Source organism: Balaenoptera musculus, chromosome 8 (assembly GCF_009873245.2).
Source record: "Balaenoptera musculus isolate JJ_BM4_2016_0621 chromosome 8, mBalMus1.pri.v3, whole genome shotgun sequence".
Classification (NCBI taxonomy): domain Eukaryota; kingdom Metazoa; phylum Chordata; class Mammalia; order Artiodactyla; family Balaenopteridae; genus Balaenoptera; species Balaenoptera musculus.
Window position 1 is genome coordinate 93,629,356 of NC_045792.1, and position 18,036 is coordinate 93,647,391.

Sequence of the window (18,036 nt, forward strand, 5' to 3'; positions counted from 1 at the left end):
AGGGAGAGAAAAGGAGATGGGAAGGCCGAGGCCGACTCTGCAGGGCAGCCTGTTCTTCAGACACAGTCATTGGCCTGGTGACCAAGGGACCACGCAGCAGAGGGAAGGACGGACATGACTGCACTGTGGCCACTGCTGGGTCTGCATGGGAATCTATCCTCGACTCAACGGTCAAACCGGGCAGGGCAGAGGAGCAGGAGTGGGGAGAAAGGGTCTTCAGCTTATAATGGATGCAAAGCTGCAAAACTCGGCCGCCTGGCTTCCTCCACTGCCTCTGGCCGGGAGTGGGGGGCTCGGCCGCAGTGTCTGCTGCCCCCTCCCTCCCAACAGTCCACGGGGCCTCAGACTTGGAGCGGCGCAAAGTGCTGAGGGTCAGGCCCCCGGCCCCGGGCCAGGTTCCTAAGAGGAAAGTCGAGTGGGGGGCTGGGGGCCTGGGAAGCATGGGCGTGGCCAGTGCCCCGAGGTGGGCGAGGGCACGGGGATGGGACGGGGGTGCCCTGTCATGTGGCCCAGGAGATGGCCGCGCTGTGCTCCTTGGCCTTCATGCGGAGGGCCGCGATGCTCGACGTCTTGCGGTCTGGCTCACCGTTGAGCTCGTAGCCGTTGAGGCCCGGGTTGAGGCCTGCGGCTCCAAACAGGCTGCCCATGTGCGTCTGGCCCACGTGGCTGCCAGCCCCAGAGACACCCAGGAAGTCGGTGACGCCGCTGGCCCCAGAGCCGGGGGGGTGAGCGTGAGGGGACATGCAGGCAGGCACGGGGTCACAGGGGACCACGCACGCTGGCACCGGTGAGGCAGCCCCGTTGTTGCTGATCCAGGACGGGTTCTGAATCTGGGGAGAGGGGAGGGAGCGATGTCACAGGCTGGCGGGGGCGGGGGTGCGGGGAGCACATCGGGGGCTTTCCCCTCCCCCACGGAGGACCACTCCCCACTTACGAGCCCACCCTGATGATGAAACCATTCCTGAGCGTTTACTCGGGAGCCTCTCAAAACCTTTATGGCCATCTAGCCCCTTAGGAGCCTTTGGGGTTTAGGCTCTGGCTCCTCTGTTCGCAGGGCCAGGCGAGCGAGCGGCAGATAGAAGTTCTGTTTTAAAGACTGAACTTGAAATTTCATCAAGCGTCTAGTGAAAGGGCTGTGCTGGGGACACAGCTCACCAGCTGAGGGCAGCCCGTAACTTCAGAGGCAGATGCAGACTTTGTCTCTGCATCCGTGGACCCCTAGGGTCTGTCTCACTCACCTCTGGCTCTTCCCCAGGCCTGGCACCCCCTCGAGACTTGATAAACGGGCGGGGGGGGGGGGCGGCTGACGTAAACCCAGAGAGCTCTGGCGTTGGGAACACGGGCTGTGGGCTTGCATGTTGTGGTGTGGAGGGGATGGGGTGGACCACGGGGGCCTAAATTCTCTCAGAAGTCAAGGGTAGTGGTGGAGCTTCCAGGGGCTCGAGCCCTTGAGGCTTCAGAAGTAACTCGGGGACTGAAAGGGCTGCCTCAGGAGGTGGTGAGTGGAGGGATGGAGCCGGGCTGGGGGTGGGGTGAGGTGGGGGGCCCATGGAAGGTGCTCAGGCAGTGGGTGGGGTTGCACTGGACATGTTGTCTTCTATCTGTGCAGCTGTAATCCCTTCCCTCCCCAGCTTCCACCTCTGGACCCGTTTTCCTCTCAGCATTTATGGGGAGATAGAACTGGGGACTCAGCCAAAATTACATCTCTCCAAGTGTCCCGGGCAGGGGGACAGACGAGCAGGATGAGCTCTCAGGAGGAGATGGTGCACCTCTCAGCCACGCGAATGGGCTTCTCAGTGGCCCTGGAGCAGCTTCTGCTGGCCTGCCCACCACCCCACCCCCTGACAGTGTTTGGAATGCATTCAGGGAAGGCATTTAAAAGGAGTGAGGAGGGGACTGTGCCCCAGATGCCATGGGGCACACAATGACACAAGAACTACCTGCAGACTGGCCTGGTCACATTGCCCCCAGTTGGTTTGGGAGATGGCGAATGGGTTGGCCTTCCCCCATCCCCTCTCTCAAGAGGTCTGGGGCGTGTGATGTGTGGTGCTGCTGTGACAGGGATGAGCATGGCCCCCGGCGTGTGAGCCTAGGCCGCAGAGATCAAGGGCAAGGAATGGGGCTGCAGGGCCATCCTCTGGGGGACAGAGGGAGGCTGGATTGCAGGAAGGAGAGAGGGGAGAAGGAGATGAAGGAGTGCGGCGGGAGCTGATACAGATGGCGTGTGTGCATAAGACACCCCCATTCCCCAGCCTCACCCTGGGGCCTGACCCCGACCCCTTCCATGTGAATCCTGGGAGGGGGAGGGGCAGAGCTGATCCTGTGGGGTGCCCAGGGACCGTGGGCTCTCGTGGCCCCGGGACAGTGAGAGGTAAAGGAGACTTAGGAAAGCCTGTGGCCTGGCTCGCTGCTGGGCAGGGCCAGTCTCGGAGCTCAAGGCAGAGGCCAGGCCACAGCGAGGCCTGAGAGGGAGGAACTGGCAGCCTCTGCGGGACAGGTTGAGGGGTGTCAGGAGTGGACTCAGCCAAAAATACATCCCTCCAAGTGTCCTGGCTGCCGGACATTACTCATACTACTTCTCGTCCCTTTGCATCCCACTGAGGACTCAAATGCCCCAGAACGAGGGACTGACTGACAGCCGTGGAGGAAGGTGCTCTGGTGGGGATGGGAGAAGATGGGACAGACGCCTGGGAGAGCCGTGAACATGCAAAACAACCTTTCTGAAACTGGATAAGTCACAAAGCACTTTTGCACAATCTAATTTAGACCTTCCAACAACCTCATGAAAGACTTGAGGCAGATGCTTTTATAAAGCCCAATTCACAGGTGAAGAAACTGAGGCTCAGAGAGCTTGTGACTTGCCTGTAGTGAGAAAGCTCTGGAGCTGGGATGACTAAGAATTCCATGTTCATTCCAGCCTTGCCTCAAGGCCTCCAGACTTCAGGACCCCTCTCCTAGGAAACACTCTGAATGGCTCCCGGGGGCCTAGAGGCCCCCTGGCCTTCAGCGAAGCTTCCTCGGTTCTGATGCTCATAGCGTAAGTGGCCAAAGTGGCAGAAGAAAAAGCCATTCTCACCACCCCGACCTTCCCTTCCCTAAAGTCCAGCCAAGGCTGGGTCAACACTTACGGTGGACAGAAGGAGCTCTGGGCCTCCCACATTCTGGAGAAACGCACATGCCCGGAATGGGCCCCGAGTCCTCTTTCCGGGGAAGGTGCCCCTTCTCAGAGCATGAGGGGATAGGGGCCAGAGCCGGCGGCTGGGGGCAGGCACTTACCTGGGCATAGTTCTCCGCTCGGGTGAGGAGGGGCAGCTCATAGGCCGTGGAGAAGTGGGTTCGAACCTGCTGCATCTGCCCAAAACGCTCCCTCTTCCTCCACTTGGCCCTCCGGTTCTGGAACCAGACCTGCAGGACAGAGCAGTGTCACCGGGGTCAGGCCAGGAGCTGGACGCCCCGCCTTCGGGCAGTGCCAGCCTATCCCTTGAGTCTCACCAGTTGCAGTGTAGGGTCGAGGCCATGGGGCTACAGGTAATGTGTCCGCCTCGGCCTTTATCCTCAAGACTTTACAATCTAGAATGATAGACATTGAGAGCCTGGAAGGCAGTTTATTCCAGTTTATCATGTGGGCCTGATCTTGGGCCAGTAGCTTCAGAATCTAGAGCAGGCAAGCGTCACACACACAAAACACACGCCACTAGTCATCTTAGCGGTCATCTAACCAACCCCAACATGGGGCGGCCTGATCCGCTGGGGCCACAGACTCCTGGGGAGAATCTGATAAGAGCTGTGAATGCTCACCCAGAAAATCATTCTCCTGGACGATCACACACATGTGGTTTGCCATCATTTTCCAAAAGGTCTGAGTTTCCTGGGACCTCTCCGCCCAGGTTCAGGATTCCCACTTCCTGAATCCTCTGTGCAGACTTTTGTCGGAAACAGTCTCCCGGCTCAGAACACCCTGGGTTAAAGATTCTCTGGGGCACAGGGGTTCAGTTGGGCTCCAGAGGCTGTCAGGGACGGCTTTGAGGAGGGAAGGCTGGGGCTGGGCTCCGAGTGCTGGCTGGAGGGACGGAAGTCCAGGCCGAGTTTAGAAACAGCAGGGCACACCCAGGAGACCTCAGGAGGCCACGCTGCCAGTTGGGGGAGTGATGGGAGGGAAAGGACCATGGAGGTGGGAGCCAGATTGTGGGGGGCCTTGAATGCCGGGTGGAGGGGGTCGCCACGGTGCCTCGAAGAGAGGCAGCTGCTGCAAAATCTCAGGCTGAAGAGTAGCCTCATGCCGAGGAGGAGAGGAGGCCCACCTGTCACTGAGCATGGGGGTGGGGTGTTGGCGTGGCCTGGATGGGGAGGGCGGGCTCTGAGTCAGGTGTGTGAGCTGGGGTCTCTGGCCATGGGGGTGGGGGTGGGGTGGGTCCTTTTCCTTTTGCAGGAGCGTTTCTGGCAGGCTGAGAACTTTCCCAAGGCTCACGGGCAGGAGCTCGCCTTGGGATCTGTCACTCCTGCCAGTGACTTGGGATCTGGGGAGGGGGCGATGGGGACAGGGGAGGGTGGGAGAGGGGGAGTGAGCAGGGCTCAGCTTCCAAGCCAGAAAGGGCTTCAAGCTGAGTCAAGGGCAGACCTCAGAGCTCCCTGGAGGGAGATTCCTGGCAGCTTGATGTGCACGTACCCACTGACTCAGGTGCACATGGGCACACTTCAAACAGCACACCGCCTGGCAGCCTTGCCGAGAGCATGGAGCTTCCTCAGAGGAGGGGGAGGGAGCTGGGCCTGAGGCCTGGATGGATTCACCATGCGGCAGCACAGAGGCTGCTCGGCCCACTGGAGTGCCTGGCATAACCACTGGCCTCAGTTTCTGCATCTGGAAAATGGGGCCAATATCTGTGCTGACCTCTTCCCAGGGGTGGTGCCTCCGAGAGCAGCAGGTGAGCTAGATGGGAAATGCTGTCACGGAGTTTTTAGAGTACTTCACACTTGTTTATTTTATAGCTCCTGACCTTCCTTGCTGTCTTTTGCTAGAAGAAAGAGGTCAGAAAAGAAGGGTGTGTGTGGCCCATGTTAGTATGGGGAGGATGGGGGTGAGGAGGGAGGGTGAGGCTGCAGCTCGTCCCAGTACACAAGCATGAGTGTCACACACACACGCAGAGCGCTGCTGGCGTCTCTTTCAGCATCACTCTGTTTCCTGTCTTGACTCTGGTGCAGGAGAAGTGCTCTCCTGGATCCCCCCCGCTGGAGCCGGCCCTCTCTCAGGCTGCCCCAGAGCCTCCCGGGGCTTCCTGTCCTCCTGGGGCTCCTGGGTTCCGGGCCCAGGCCGCCCACTGGGAGCCAAGGGCAGATCGGGTCTCCTCTCTGTGCCGCTGAAACGGGATCCCCCTTTATCGGTGGTCTGGAATGGGGGACTGGGGGCAGGATGAGAGAATGAATCAGAGGCGCTTGTTTTCATTTCATGTTTAATTTCCTGCAGGCTTAGCTCAGTCTTTCCGCTCCTTCCTCAGCCCCCCAGGGTTCTCTGGGGGGGGAGGCCAGTGGGAGGGGAGAAGCCCACTGGAGGCATCTAGATATATGGCTGCTTTCTTTCTTTGAGGCCGGGGAGAAGGCTAGAAAAAGGTGACGTGTCCGCCACCGGGGGGTTGCCGTTGAGTCTCTGTGGACTCGGTCCCGTGGTGGGATCCAGAGGTGCTGGTGGAGGTGACACGCAGGCGCGGGCTGGGCTGGGAGGGACATGGATGGGGAAGGAGGCAGCCCAGCGTCCTGCAAGGGGGCCTGGGGTTGAGGGGAGGAGCAGAGTGGGGGGAGACGGAGCGCGTGGTGGTGGCTGGAGGTGAGCGCGGGAGAAGAGGCGGGGGAGAGGGGAGACCTGGGTTCTCCGGGAAGATAGATGAGCCGGGGGAGAGGCAGCGGAGAGAGCACTGTCTTGGGGAGGGAGTGGAAGAGGGTCAGGCTGAGGGATTTATTTGAGGGCTAAAGATGGAGATCGTGGGAGGCGGCACAGCTGCGCGGAGCAGGCCGATGGGAGAAGAGCTTCCCACCTCCATCCCCTCCTCGGGTCCTTCCTCCCTGGGCCTTACCCTGCATACAAGGCTGGAGGTTTTCTGCCCAGATGAGGCTTAAGCTAAGTCAGCCTCCTGGTCTTCAGCCTCCTCACGCCTAAGTTGGGTGGTGGCAGGGGTATCCTCGTGGGCCCCTTCTGGGCTCACATTCAAGGGTCCTGAGACTCAGATCATCCTCCTATTTCTGACCCTTGGAGCCTGGGGCTCTGACAGCTGCCCCCTCAGGTGCTCTGCGCCTCAGGCTCTGTGGCCCTAGGCCTGCCTCCACTGTGCAACCCCAGAAGGAAGGGGGACTGCAAGGTCCCAGCCTTCCGTTCTTCGTGTCTCGGCCCAGGACCACCCTGCTCCCAGCCCACCCCAGCCTGGGCCCGCTCAGCACAGGCCTCTCCCCGAGGAACCAACCATCTTGGCAGGGTCCTTGCTAACCGCAGCCCGCAGTGTTGGGCCAGGGCGGGGTGGCCCGGGGCAGGGAGGCCTCTGTCTTATTTTCTTCAGACACCAGCTGCAGAGACTGGAGTCCCAGACAGCAGGGAGAGGCCCCTGCATCCCCCTGGAGCGGGGCCAAGCCCCGGGCTTCTTCCCAGGAAAGGTCCGTCTCAGAGCCCCCATCACCCCCTCCCTGTCCCCACTGCCACTCTACGCCAGGCACCTGGCTTCCCACCAGCTGAGTACAGGCCCTAAACAAACTCAGCAGAGGCAAGCCGGGGGATCCATCCCCACGTCCCCCATCCCTGGGGCACTGCCAGGCTCAACCCAGAGGTCTGACACACATGACAATCCCACCCACCCTGCTGCCTTTATACAAAGAAAAGTCTCAGAACAATCTGGCACGTGTCCTGCTACGGCAAACTAAAGTAAAAGAAGCACTGGGCTGGAACTCAGGGTCCCACATTCTATTCTCAGCACTGCCACTGAATCACCTTTCCTGAGTCACCTGATCACAGGTGATCGCTTCCTGCCTCTGGGCCTCTTCTTCCTTGATATCAAATGAGAGGACCAGGTGATCCTTTCCAGCTCTAGCATTCTATAATTCTATGGTCCTTCCCTTAGATGATAAGATATGCACACATTAGAGTTTCCCTTTCTGCCTTGGCTGCCAGGAAGCTCAGGGTTGAAATTTGCACTCAGTGGCAAATATGATCCTTAGTCTAGATCTTTGACATAAATACCTTCCCATTTCATGACTTTGTTCTTGTTCTTAGATGAAAATAATAAACCTTTCATTGTAAGCTGCCCCAGCTCCTTTTTGGAAGTAGGCATAAATGTGTGTGTGTGTTTGTGTGTGAGTGTGTGTCTGTGTGTGTGTATGCAGGGAGAGCACTCCATTTTAGCTGTATTGTGGTGCCTGAAAAATGTTAAACGTACCCCAGTGTCATTTCCATGTGTTGTACTTAGAAGGACCATCTTTCTTTTGATACTAAGTGAATTTTGCTTCTTGGCACTCCTGTCCATTTGTTAGGGACACACACGTGCACACACATGTGCACACATGTGTACTGCACAGAAAATGAATGGTTTGCTTCACACAAACACAGCATCTACAGGAATGCCCCGTAACAGCCACCCCCTCTCCACCTACTCCTTTAGCTCCTCCCAAATCCATTGGCTGAGCTGAGGCCAGATGCTGTGGTTCCTGTCCAGACTCTTGAGGCACCAGGAAGTCGCATGACTCAGGTGGGACAATGGATGTGAGAAGGTTTCTGGAATCACAGTGAGGCCTCAGCTGCCCTGCCTTTCTTCCCCAAACACTCACTGCGAACTGGAGAGGAATAAACCGGGAAGCTTGTTTTTGGGAATTTACAGATAAACGACCTGACTGTTCAGAACCCCCTCGGGTTCCTGCCGTTTCTGGATGGCTGTGTATTCACTGACAACTACCAGTCCCTTTTCATGTTAGCCATTTTATTTTATTTTACTTTATTTTATTATTATTATTTTTAATTTTCGGCTGTGCCGCATGGCATGTGGGATCTTAGTTCCGCAACCAGGGATCAAACCTGAGCCCCCTGCAGTGGAAGTGTGGGGTCTTAACCACTGGACCACCAGGGAAGTCCCCCACATTAGCCATTTTAGATGAAAACGTTTCTGGACCATATTACAAATGCCTCTGCCTTTTTAAACAGAGCATGGTTGAGACTGATGAACCTTTTACTGATGCCTTAGAAACACTGCTGAAGATTCTTTAGTGAACAAATGCAACAGGAGGCGCCCTTGGGGTCTGCTAAGTGACAGGGCTTTTTGTCCTGGTGCTGAAAAGACCTGAGCAGAGCTGTGCTGAGCTGATCTGAACTGTGCTGCTTTTTTAAAAAAAACTCCTCTTTGCTCTCAAGCTGTTGATTTCCACAGCCCACAGGAGGGGGAAAATAGCTATCTGCCAACACCTGATTTGCTGTTGCTAACATGCTCTGGGTTGGAAAGGCAGGCTGAACATGACGTTTATTTTGTGTTACGCTGAAGCTCAAGCTTTAGTGCACGGATCTTGTCGCCTGTGTTTGGGGGTACTTAGAGGACTTTGCTTCCTTTCTGGTTCTTCCTCTGCTGTAATTTCATGCAGGGAGGGGAGACACACCTCTCTGGTCAAAGGAGGTCAGTTGGTCCACGTATATTTATTTTTTGCCTTTGTTGCTCTGAGTTCGGCCTTCTCTAATTGGTAGGAATACAGTGTTGAACCACAGACAGTACCTGCCCTCAAGGAGCTCATGTTCCAGTGAGAGGAGACAAACAGATAAAATATTTTAAGCCGTCATAAATTCTATAAAAAAGATAAAATAGGACTGTGTGGTAGAAGTTGACCTGATTTGCTTGTGTTGTTTTGTGTTAATTTGGGTTGAGTTGTGTTGGGTTGTGTTGTGTTGGGTTGAGCTGTACTGGGCTCTATTGCGTTGTGTTGGGTTGTGTTGAGCTGTGTTAGGTTTTGTTGTGCCGTGTTGGTTTTGGTGGGTTCTGTTACTGTGTTGAGCTGTGTTGTGTTGTGTTGGGTTGTGCTGAGCTGTGTTGGGTTGGGTTATGTTGGGTTACGTTGTGTTGTGTTGTGTTGGCTTCTGTTGGGTTGCATTGAGCTGTGTTGGGCTGTGTTGGGTTGAGCTCTGTTGGTTTACGTTATGCTGTGTTGTGCTGGGCTCTGACGGGCTGTGTTGAGCTGTGTTGAGTTCTGTTGAGCTGTGTTGGTTTAGGTTATATTGTGTTGTGCTGTGTTGTGTTGTACTGTGTTGAGCTGTGTTGAGTTCTGTTGAGTTGAGCTGTGTTGATTTGGGCTCTGCTGGCCTGTGTTGAGCTGTGTTGCGTTGAGCTGTGTTGGTTTAGGTTGTGCTGTGTTGTGCTGTGTTGGGTTGTACTGTGTTGAGCTGTGTTGAGTTCTGTTGAGTTGAGCTGTGTTGATGTGGGTTATGCTGGCCTGTGTTGAGCTGGGTTGGTTTAGGTTGCGCTGTGTTGTGTTGTGTTGGGCTCTGCTGGCCTGTGTTGAGCTGTGTTGGGCTCTGTCGGGTTGTGCTGAGTTGAGTGTTTTGGTGGTTGGGTGATGGTGGGGGCCCCTTCTTTAGCCGTGGTGGTCAGGAAGACTTCTCAGAGGAGGCATACTGAGTTGGAACCTGAGAGATGGAGGACGAGGCAGCCATCCTGGGCAAAAAGAAGGGCTGGGTTGTCTCTGTTTCTGCCCACTGGGCTGCTATGGATGTATTTAAGTTCGTCCTGTTTCCTTTCTAAGAGATAGGCTTTCCAGGGCAGAGACCAGTCACCATCTCCTTCATGAAAGGGCCTGGACTCCCACACCACGTAGAACTCAGAAGTACAGCTCACAGGCTTCCTGCCCGTCCACTGGGAGCTTTGCCCCGGCTCCAACCAGAGCAAGAGGCCAGACAGTAAAGTGAATAAAAGCAGAGTTGCTCTGGTTGGAGCAGGGGCGTGAGGGGCCTCCTTGCACTGAGGTGAAGAAAGCCCTGGTGTGACCGGGGACAGCCAGGCGGTCCCAGCGCCGGCCACCATCCCAAGGGCAGGCCTGCTCTCCCGCGCCTTCCCAGGCGCCCTCACTGACCTGCACGCGGGCCTCGGTGAGGTCGGTCCTCATGGCCAGCTGCTCCCGCGCGTACACGTCGGGGTAGTGGGTCTTCTGGAAGACTTTCTCCAGCTCCTCCAGCTGGTAGCTGGTGAAGGTTGTTCGGTTCCGCCGCTTCTTGCCCTTGTTGCTCTCGGAGTCCGCCTTCTCCAGTGGGCTGGGGAGGTCGGCGCTGGCCCGGTCCTGGGGCCCCTTCACCCCAGCCTCCTTCACGCTGAGGTAGCTGCTGTCCATCCCCACGGTGTCAGAGTCGGGCGGCAACTCTGGCTCACCCAGGGAGCTCTCTTTGGCTGAGGGGGGAGGAAAGAAGGTCAAAAACCAGTGGCTGAACCAAGCATGAGAGGAGGGAGGGACGGGGGAGCCATCCCTTGCCTTTGCCCTCTCAGGAAAGTATTGGATGCGAGGTCAGGAGGCCCAGGTTCTAATCCTGGCCTGCCATTGACATGCTGTGTGACCTTGGGCGAGTCTCAGCCTCTTTGTCATCGTCTCAGCATGGGCCCCTTTCAGCACCAATGTTCTGTGACTCTGGGTCAGCCAATCTGACCTCTATAACATTTAATCTCCACCCCACTGACCCTGGGCTCCTCCCTCTAGAGGGACTCCCTTTGCCAGCACTTCTTCTTCGGGCGTCGAGGATGTTGACTCAGTGCCTCGGACTCCCAGAGTGGGAGGGAAAACTCAGTCAGCAGCCGTATCTGGCCCAGCTGGGCTTGCAGTGAGGAGGAGAGGCCCCGCCTTTCCTGGCCTGGTCCTGTTTGGGGTTCAGCAGGGGCTCTGGAGACTCTGCCCAAGAATCCAGTGCGGAGGGGTCCTGTCCCCGCGCCCTCCACACTGGTCTCACCTATTGTCCAAGTGGTGACCTGCCCCTCCAGGTGGGTGCCGTGTTTACTAAGGAAGTGGGGCACCTCCCCGTGACACGCCCAGGATGCTGACACGGGGGGACCCAGCAGACTTACACAAAGCTCACGGCCCAGGCCCACAGCCACTGCTGTCTAACAGAACGGGGCTCTGCCAGCTGATTCCTGGATGCTGAGAGCTGCAAAGGACCAGTCAGCCCACACGGGTCAAGGGTGAGGAGGCAGAGGCCAGGGTGGGAGGGCGGAGCGGGAAGTGGCTTGTCCAAGTCCAAAGAGCCCATTTAGCACCCTGGGCACACACTCGCCCCAGGGCAGGGGTGAGAGCACAGGCTCTGGAACTGGCACCAGGGGTGTGACTCCCAGCTGGGTGCTTTGGACAGTTCACCTAACCTCTTTATGCCTCAGTTTCCCCCTCTATAAAATGGGGATGCAGAATCTTGTAGGATCTTCCTCACAGGGTAGTTGTGGGATTAAAAAGGCTGACACATAAAGCACTCAGCGTGGTGCCGGCTAGGCAGACTTCTGCCTGTATCATTAAATTATTCCCAGTTCTGGTCTAGACTTGTGAGCAGCAGAAGATTCTGACCCTGGAGAAGTCCTCCAAGCGGGCAGGCCCTCCCTGGAGGCCCCAAGCGCAGGAGCGTGTGCAGATGCTGTGGGGAGGGCGCTGGACTGGTGTCTGGAGACAGGGGTGTGAGCACCTCTCTGAGCCAAATTCCATTGACTGTGACTCTTGTAGAGTGAAATAACATACAGGATTAATAAGACGTGTGTGGGGAGCATTTGACAAAACCTTTCACACGCGCAAGCTCTGATTATGACAAGCATTTGTGGTGGGTGTGAGCACCAACCGCTCTGACCCTCGGTCTCCTCTTCTAGGAAGACATCTGAGCAGCGGGCATTAAGTCAGGACGATGCCTCTAGCCCGGGTCTCTTAACTCTGTCCAGGTCCTGGGGCCGAAGCTGCAGGTTCAGTCTCGCCCCTGGCTTTCTGTGTACACTGGGGGCTCTCTTAATGCTGGGGAAGCTGAGAGGGACATTTTGCTCTCTGTCATTCTCACCTCCCTCTTCAAGGCACTGAGGAAAGCGGGGTGGAGGTGAATGCCCAGAATGGGCCTGGAAGCAGCTTTGGGAGGCCGTTCCTGAGGGCCACTGGCAGCGTCGATACCAGCAGGGTGGGGGGCTGACCCTCAGGCATCACGTATGACACCCATGTGAGCCCAGACACAGGCAGACCGCCACGGCTTTGGTGACAGCATCATGCAAACTGCAGCTGGCAGCCGGGCCAAGAGCTTTCAGCAAAGATATTTATCTTCCTGGCAGACAAATAAGTTTTATGTTTTGGGTTTTTTTTTTTTAAGGAGAAGAAATCCCACCCAGCCTCACCAAAAATAAACATCTCTGTTATGCAACTTCCTGGAGGCCAGACCGGGGAGGGGGGCAGCCCCTGCCCCCTCTGCCCTAGCACTGCTCCCCAGGCCCCATCCCATGACCCCGTAGACCCTTACCGTATCCTCTGGCCTTCAGCCTGGGATTGGGACCACCCCATACAACAGTAGGGGCTGGGCCATGCAGGGGAAACTCCATGTTATAAAAAGCAAGAGTTGGTAGGGACCAAACTCCTTATGTTAAGTCAGGGGAAACTGAGGCCAGAGAGAGTGGGAAATGTGCCCTAATTAGCGACAGAGTGCAGCCTCTCAGCCCTTGGTTGGTCCTTTACTCCTACCCATGGTCTCGCGGCCTTTCCTGGGGAGAGAGGTAGGACCAGAAGGAATCCAGGGGCCTCACATAACCAAGAGGCTTGGTCTGCGCATCCTGGAGGCAGAAGGACCAGCCCCAGAGGGGGAGAGAGTGCGGATGTGGCCTCTGGGAGAAGCTCCCCAGCGCTGAGCTGGTTCTAGGCTCAGCTCGGGGGGAGGCGGCAGAATGTCCAGTCTTCCAAGAAGAGGAGTAAGAATCCAGTTTCCCCCCCTCCAGCCACCCACTGAGAGGGAGCGAGTGGGTTAGGAATGGGGAGACAGCATGGTGTGTGCAAAGACCACCAGACCGAGAGATGGGAGATCTGTTCGCGGTCCCGGCTCTCCCAACGTCTGCCTGAGACTTCAGAGGATGCCTTTCATGTCCCAGAGCCTCATCTGCAAACGGGAGCAGGCACGCCCTGTCTGGAGTGGGGAGAGCAGGCCGGGATGGTGTCACAGCTTTGGCCCGGTGGAGTAAGTAGCCCTCCCGCCTTAGGGACCAGTGGGACCTTCCCCTTGGGATCTGGAGTTGGGAGAAGAGGGGAGAGGATGGGGCCGTGTCTGTCCAGGCAAATGTCAGCTAACTGGAAAGGCTTAGAGATGAAGGAATTCTGGCAAAACTGAGGTTTCTCTGGTCCTGGAAGAGGGAAGGAATCTTCCAAATCTCAATCTTGATTACTGATCATCTTGCTTTAAATTCTGAGGTTGGGCCCCTAATTTAGACAACAAAGGAAAATTCCCCAAGGTTCTGACCCAACTGCTCAGAATGACAAGCCAAGGAGGCCCTCTCAGTGCATCAGTTCCCACCTCCTGCCACCCTACAGCATCTCCACCAAGCGCTATCATCCAGGCTTTGGTGACAGGGAGCTCACTGCCCCCAGGACAGCTGGACCATCTGTCCTTAGGTCCAGCCCATGTCTGTCTCCTGTAGGGTCTGGCTCATTGGTCCTGGTTCAAAACCTCCCGGGGCCTTTCCCAAGCCAGCCCTGTGGACATCTGGCGAGGGCAGCCACGCCTCTTAGTCTTCCATCCTCCTGAGTAAATAATTACAGTTCCCACTGCCTTCTGCAGGAGGTCCTGAGTTTAACAGGCCTGCTTGAGACAGGTGGGTGCCAGGGATGGGACGGGTGATGGTGTCGGGCTCTGGGCAAAGCCAGCAGATCGCTCTCCAACTAGATGATCCAGAGGAGCCGGGTGGAGACTCGGTACCGTGGCCCGAGGCCTGGCGCTGGTCAGGGTCAGGCTCGCTCTGTGACTCCCTCCTCAAGACGGCCACTGAAAACAGGGGGCCTGAGACTCAGGCTGAATTACTCCTGAACAAAGGAAAGCACTGACCTCCTTGGTCTCCCTCACCCCCACCTCTGTCCACCTGCCTGGAATGTCCCTCTTTTTCCAGCTGACCTCCAAGGTCCAATCAAGCACCAGCTCCTCCAGGAAGCCCTCTCAGACTGGGGCAGTCATACAGACCCCGCCATCCAACTACTGACTGTGTTTTCGGACTAGTATATAATCAAACCCCAAATGTCCAGCTCCTCCTAGAGAATCAGCTCCCTGAGGGTTGGGACCTCATGACATTTGTCCTTTCTCAGCCCAGGGCTCAGCCCAGGATGGGACAGGCAGCAGACAGGCAGGAAGAGGTTACTGAAGGATCAACGAACAATTTCTAACAAACAAACATTACTGAGCTCTCACTCTGTCCAGCTACCTCTGTGCACCTACTGCGTGCCAGTACCTATAGGGTATGTGCAGAGATGTTTGTTGAATGAATGCATCCTCGTAAACACTGAGGAGAAAGGTGGCGAGGATACAAGAGAAAAAGGCACATAGTGACGAATGCCTCCATCAGAGGCTGACAGCTGAAACAGAAGGAGGAGGTGAGATCACCGAGGGAGAGAGGAAAAGATGGAGGGAGGAAGGAGGGAGGGCAGAAGGAGGGAGGGCAGACATAGAAGGATGTCTCCACACAGCAAGCAGGAGGGTCAGGGAGGCAGAAGGAGAAGCACAGAGATGGGCTTCACGGAGCGGGGCACTGGAATTGAAATGTCCAGGAAACCCAGTCCAGCATCGGCCAGGAACCAGCTCTGCATCCATCACGCTGCTATACTGGGAGAGAGAAAAGGCCACTGGAATCTCCCAGCTTGCCCCGCTGCTGGGCCCACCTTCTTGAGGCCCAATAGCATCCGGCACTGGCCTGAAGCTGAGCAGCGACAGAGCCTCTTTGGGTCCAGGCCATCTGCCTGCCTGGCTGGCTTCCCCCCATCCTCCCTGGGGCAACCCCCTGTGGACTCCGGCCTGGTGCTATGCTGACACCCCGCCCAGAGTGGGAAGGGATTTGTCCCAGGCTGTGTCCCAGGCTGTGTCCCAGGCTGTGTGGCCCAAGACAATGTAATCGCAAGCTGCAGCTTCCCCCAGAATGTCTTGATCTGGAAATAGATCCCAGACTACCCAGAGGAATCAAGTAATGCGCACAGAATATCATGAGTCATCCTTGCCTGCCCGGAGAGGGGGACCCTGGCCCTTCAAACAACCCCAGGCAAAGACTCCCATCGACCACTTCTGATGAAGTGGGAAGCATTCTTCGGCTCGAGGTTATATTCTCCATCAGGAGCCACAGAAGGCCCTTGGGCCTCTGCCTGAACTCCCCTGGGGAGGAGGCCTGGCCTCTTCTGGGAGCCACCTGGTCCGCTGCCGGACAGCCCCGGCTGTTGGTTTTCAAGAAATCCAACGAGAAATGGGAAACCTTTCTTCATTCCCTTAACCTCTAGCCATTCGTCCCGGTTCAACCCTAGGGTGTCACTCTACTCTAGACTAACTTTTTTTTGACATGAAAGGCCTTGAAAGATTTCCAAAGGTGACCGTGATTTTTTTTCATGACTGTGATTTCAAGAGAATTTTTTTTATGGCTGTGATTCAAAGAGAATGAACTTCTGAAGCCATTTGGGGAGAGGATGCTGGAGGCCTCTCTGTGTGTATCCCTTCCGCGTGCATGGATGTGTGCCCTCGGGCATGGGGCACAAGCCTGCAGTTGCAAATAGGTGCGGGGAACACATGTGTAGTGGCCTGCGGATAGGTCTGTGTAGCGTGCAGGCTCGTGTGGTCAACGGCAGGCACACAAGTGGGACGTGTGTGCCTGCAGACGTGTGCTGTTGCGTGTGGGTGTGTGTGTGAACGTGACCCTGTAGATACACGCGGGTGGGTATGGACGTGGGTGGTGCGTGCGTGCGTGCATGTGTGCGTGTGTGTGTGCGTGTGTGTACCCTTGCATATGGAGGGTCTGTCTAAGGGGTTTGAGTAATTTTATCCTCCGTGCTTTTGATTACATCTATTTTTCCTCCAAACATCTGCTTTGTGGGGGACATGCCGCTTACTCTGTTCTCGGGTGAGCCGGCCGCATGCCCTGTGGCAGTGTGCACAACGCCGATGCAACCTCCTTAAACAAAACAGGCCAGCGTGAGGCCCTTTCATGCTATTTAAAGGGCGCTGACTAAACCCACCGCTGTCCAAACAGTCGTGCGGGGGTGGGGGCAGAGGTTAAAGGTGAGCCATGGATTATGTCCGCAGCCTACCTCATCTGCCACTGGACTCTGTCCAGAGTTCAGCTTAGATGTCCCTAGTTTTAGCTCCAGGCCCAAGAAATAACACCAAAGGGGTAGCAGTAACTGGGGCGACATTTCAGCAAACATGCATGGAGCATATCAGTGTGTACCCAGTAGAGACGGACGGTGTTCCTGCCCTGGAGGAACTGCCGGTTTGTAGAGAGGAAGCACAAGGGCTCAGGCCAGCCACCCATGAGGTGACTTAGGCACTCCTGTCACCAACATGCACCCACCCAAGCCCTAAATGTGCCTCTCAAAACAAGGAAAGTCCGAGAAACTGTCACAGATCACAGAAGGCTAAGGAGACATGAGGACTAAATGTGATGTGGTATCCAGGATGGGGTCTTGAAACAGTAAAAGGACATTAGGGAAAAACTAGTGAAATCTGAATAAAATGTGGAGCTTGGTTAGCAGTAATGTTAAAACTAAAAAAAGATGGGTAAAATATTTGAATGGACATTTCACCCAAGAAGATATACATGGAAATAAGCATGATAACCTACTCAACGTATTATCCACTATGGATTATCCACTAGGGATATTCAAACTAAAACCCCCATGAGATATGGCTACACACCTATTGCAATGGAAATAAAAAATCTGATGATACCAAGTGATAGCGAGGATATGGAGCACCCGGAACTCTCATTCATCGCTGGTGGGAAAACGGTGTGGCATTGTCTTGTATAAGTAAACATACTCTTACGGCTAGACCCAGAAATCCCACTGCTAGGCAACTGCCCTAAAGAAACAAAGACATTTTCATTGCAAACGTGTATGCAAATGTTTATAGCAGCTTCGTTCATAATCACGCCAAACTGGAAACAACCCAAATGTCCTCTAACAGGTGAATGAATAAGCAAGCTCTGGAACAGACATGCAGTGGGATGCTACAGAGGTAAAAAGAGCAAACTAGTGATACAAACAATGGCATGGGTGACCCTCAAAGACAGCATGATGGTCTGTAAAAGAAGCCAGTCTCAAAATGTATATAGTGCATGACTCTACTTATTTATCGCATTGTATTCTGGGGAAGGTAACAGTACCAGGACGGAGAACAGACCACCGGTTGCCAGGGGCTGGGGAGGGGGCGGGTTTGACCACAAAGGGCTGGTGTGCAGAACTATCCTATCCCGTATCCCCGTTGTGATGGTGAGTACGTGAGTCTGTACAGGAATGTGTTCAAATTCATAAAATAATACCCCCTCCCATTTTAGTTTTACACCATGCCGTTTTAAAAATAAAAAATATGTAAACTATAGAGAAAATTAAAAATTGGGTTTAAATATAGTAAAGAAAAACTAAGTAAGTAAAAGGTTTGTATGTCTTCACCCAGAAATCTTACTTCTAGGGATTTAAACTAAAGACAGAATTATGGATGGGCACAAAGAATTAACTAGAGAGAAAGTTCATCATGGCATTATTATATGGAAAAACTGAAAGTAAGCAAAATATCTAATAATAGGAGATTGGTTAAATAAAGGATGATATTTCCATAACTGGAAGATCCTTCCTGATTTTCTTTATTCTACAGACTGTTTCTCTCTTGGCATTTAATACACATTATTTTGTATCTATTTGTTTTTCCTTTATTTATTGTCTCGCTCTCTCCCTTCCATAAAACAGGGAATATATCTGAATATACTTGTTTTGTTTAGCCCTTTTGTTTAATGCCTAGTATTGTGGTTGGTATGCAGAAGGGGTTCAATAAACATTTGATGAAAAATGAGTGAAACTGATGTGAAA

At 54.9% G+C, this 18,036-nt stretch overlaps 1 protein-coding gene across 1 annotated transcript in view; it reads right to left on the bottom strand.

The window, feature by feature from the left end:
• Positions 1-359: 359 nt before the first annotated feature.
• Positions 360-18,036, bottom strand: part of ALX4 (ALX homeobox 4) — a 40,075-nt gene continuing 22,398 nt past the window's right edge. The window contains exons 2-4 of the mRNA XM_036861951.1: positions 10,078-10,388; positions 3,277-3,405; positions 360-830 (exon numbers count right to left, since the gene is read on the bottom strand). Coding sequence (XP_036717846.1) covers positions 501-830; positions 3,277-3,405; positions 10,078-10,388 — 770 coding nt within the window. The 3' untranslated portion in view covers positions 360-500. The remainder of the gene's footprint in view (positions 831-3,276; positions 3,406-10,077; positions 10,389-18,036) is intronic.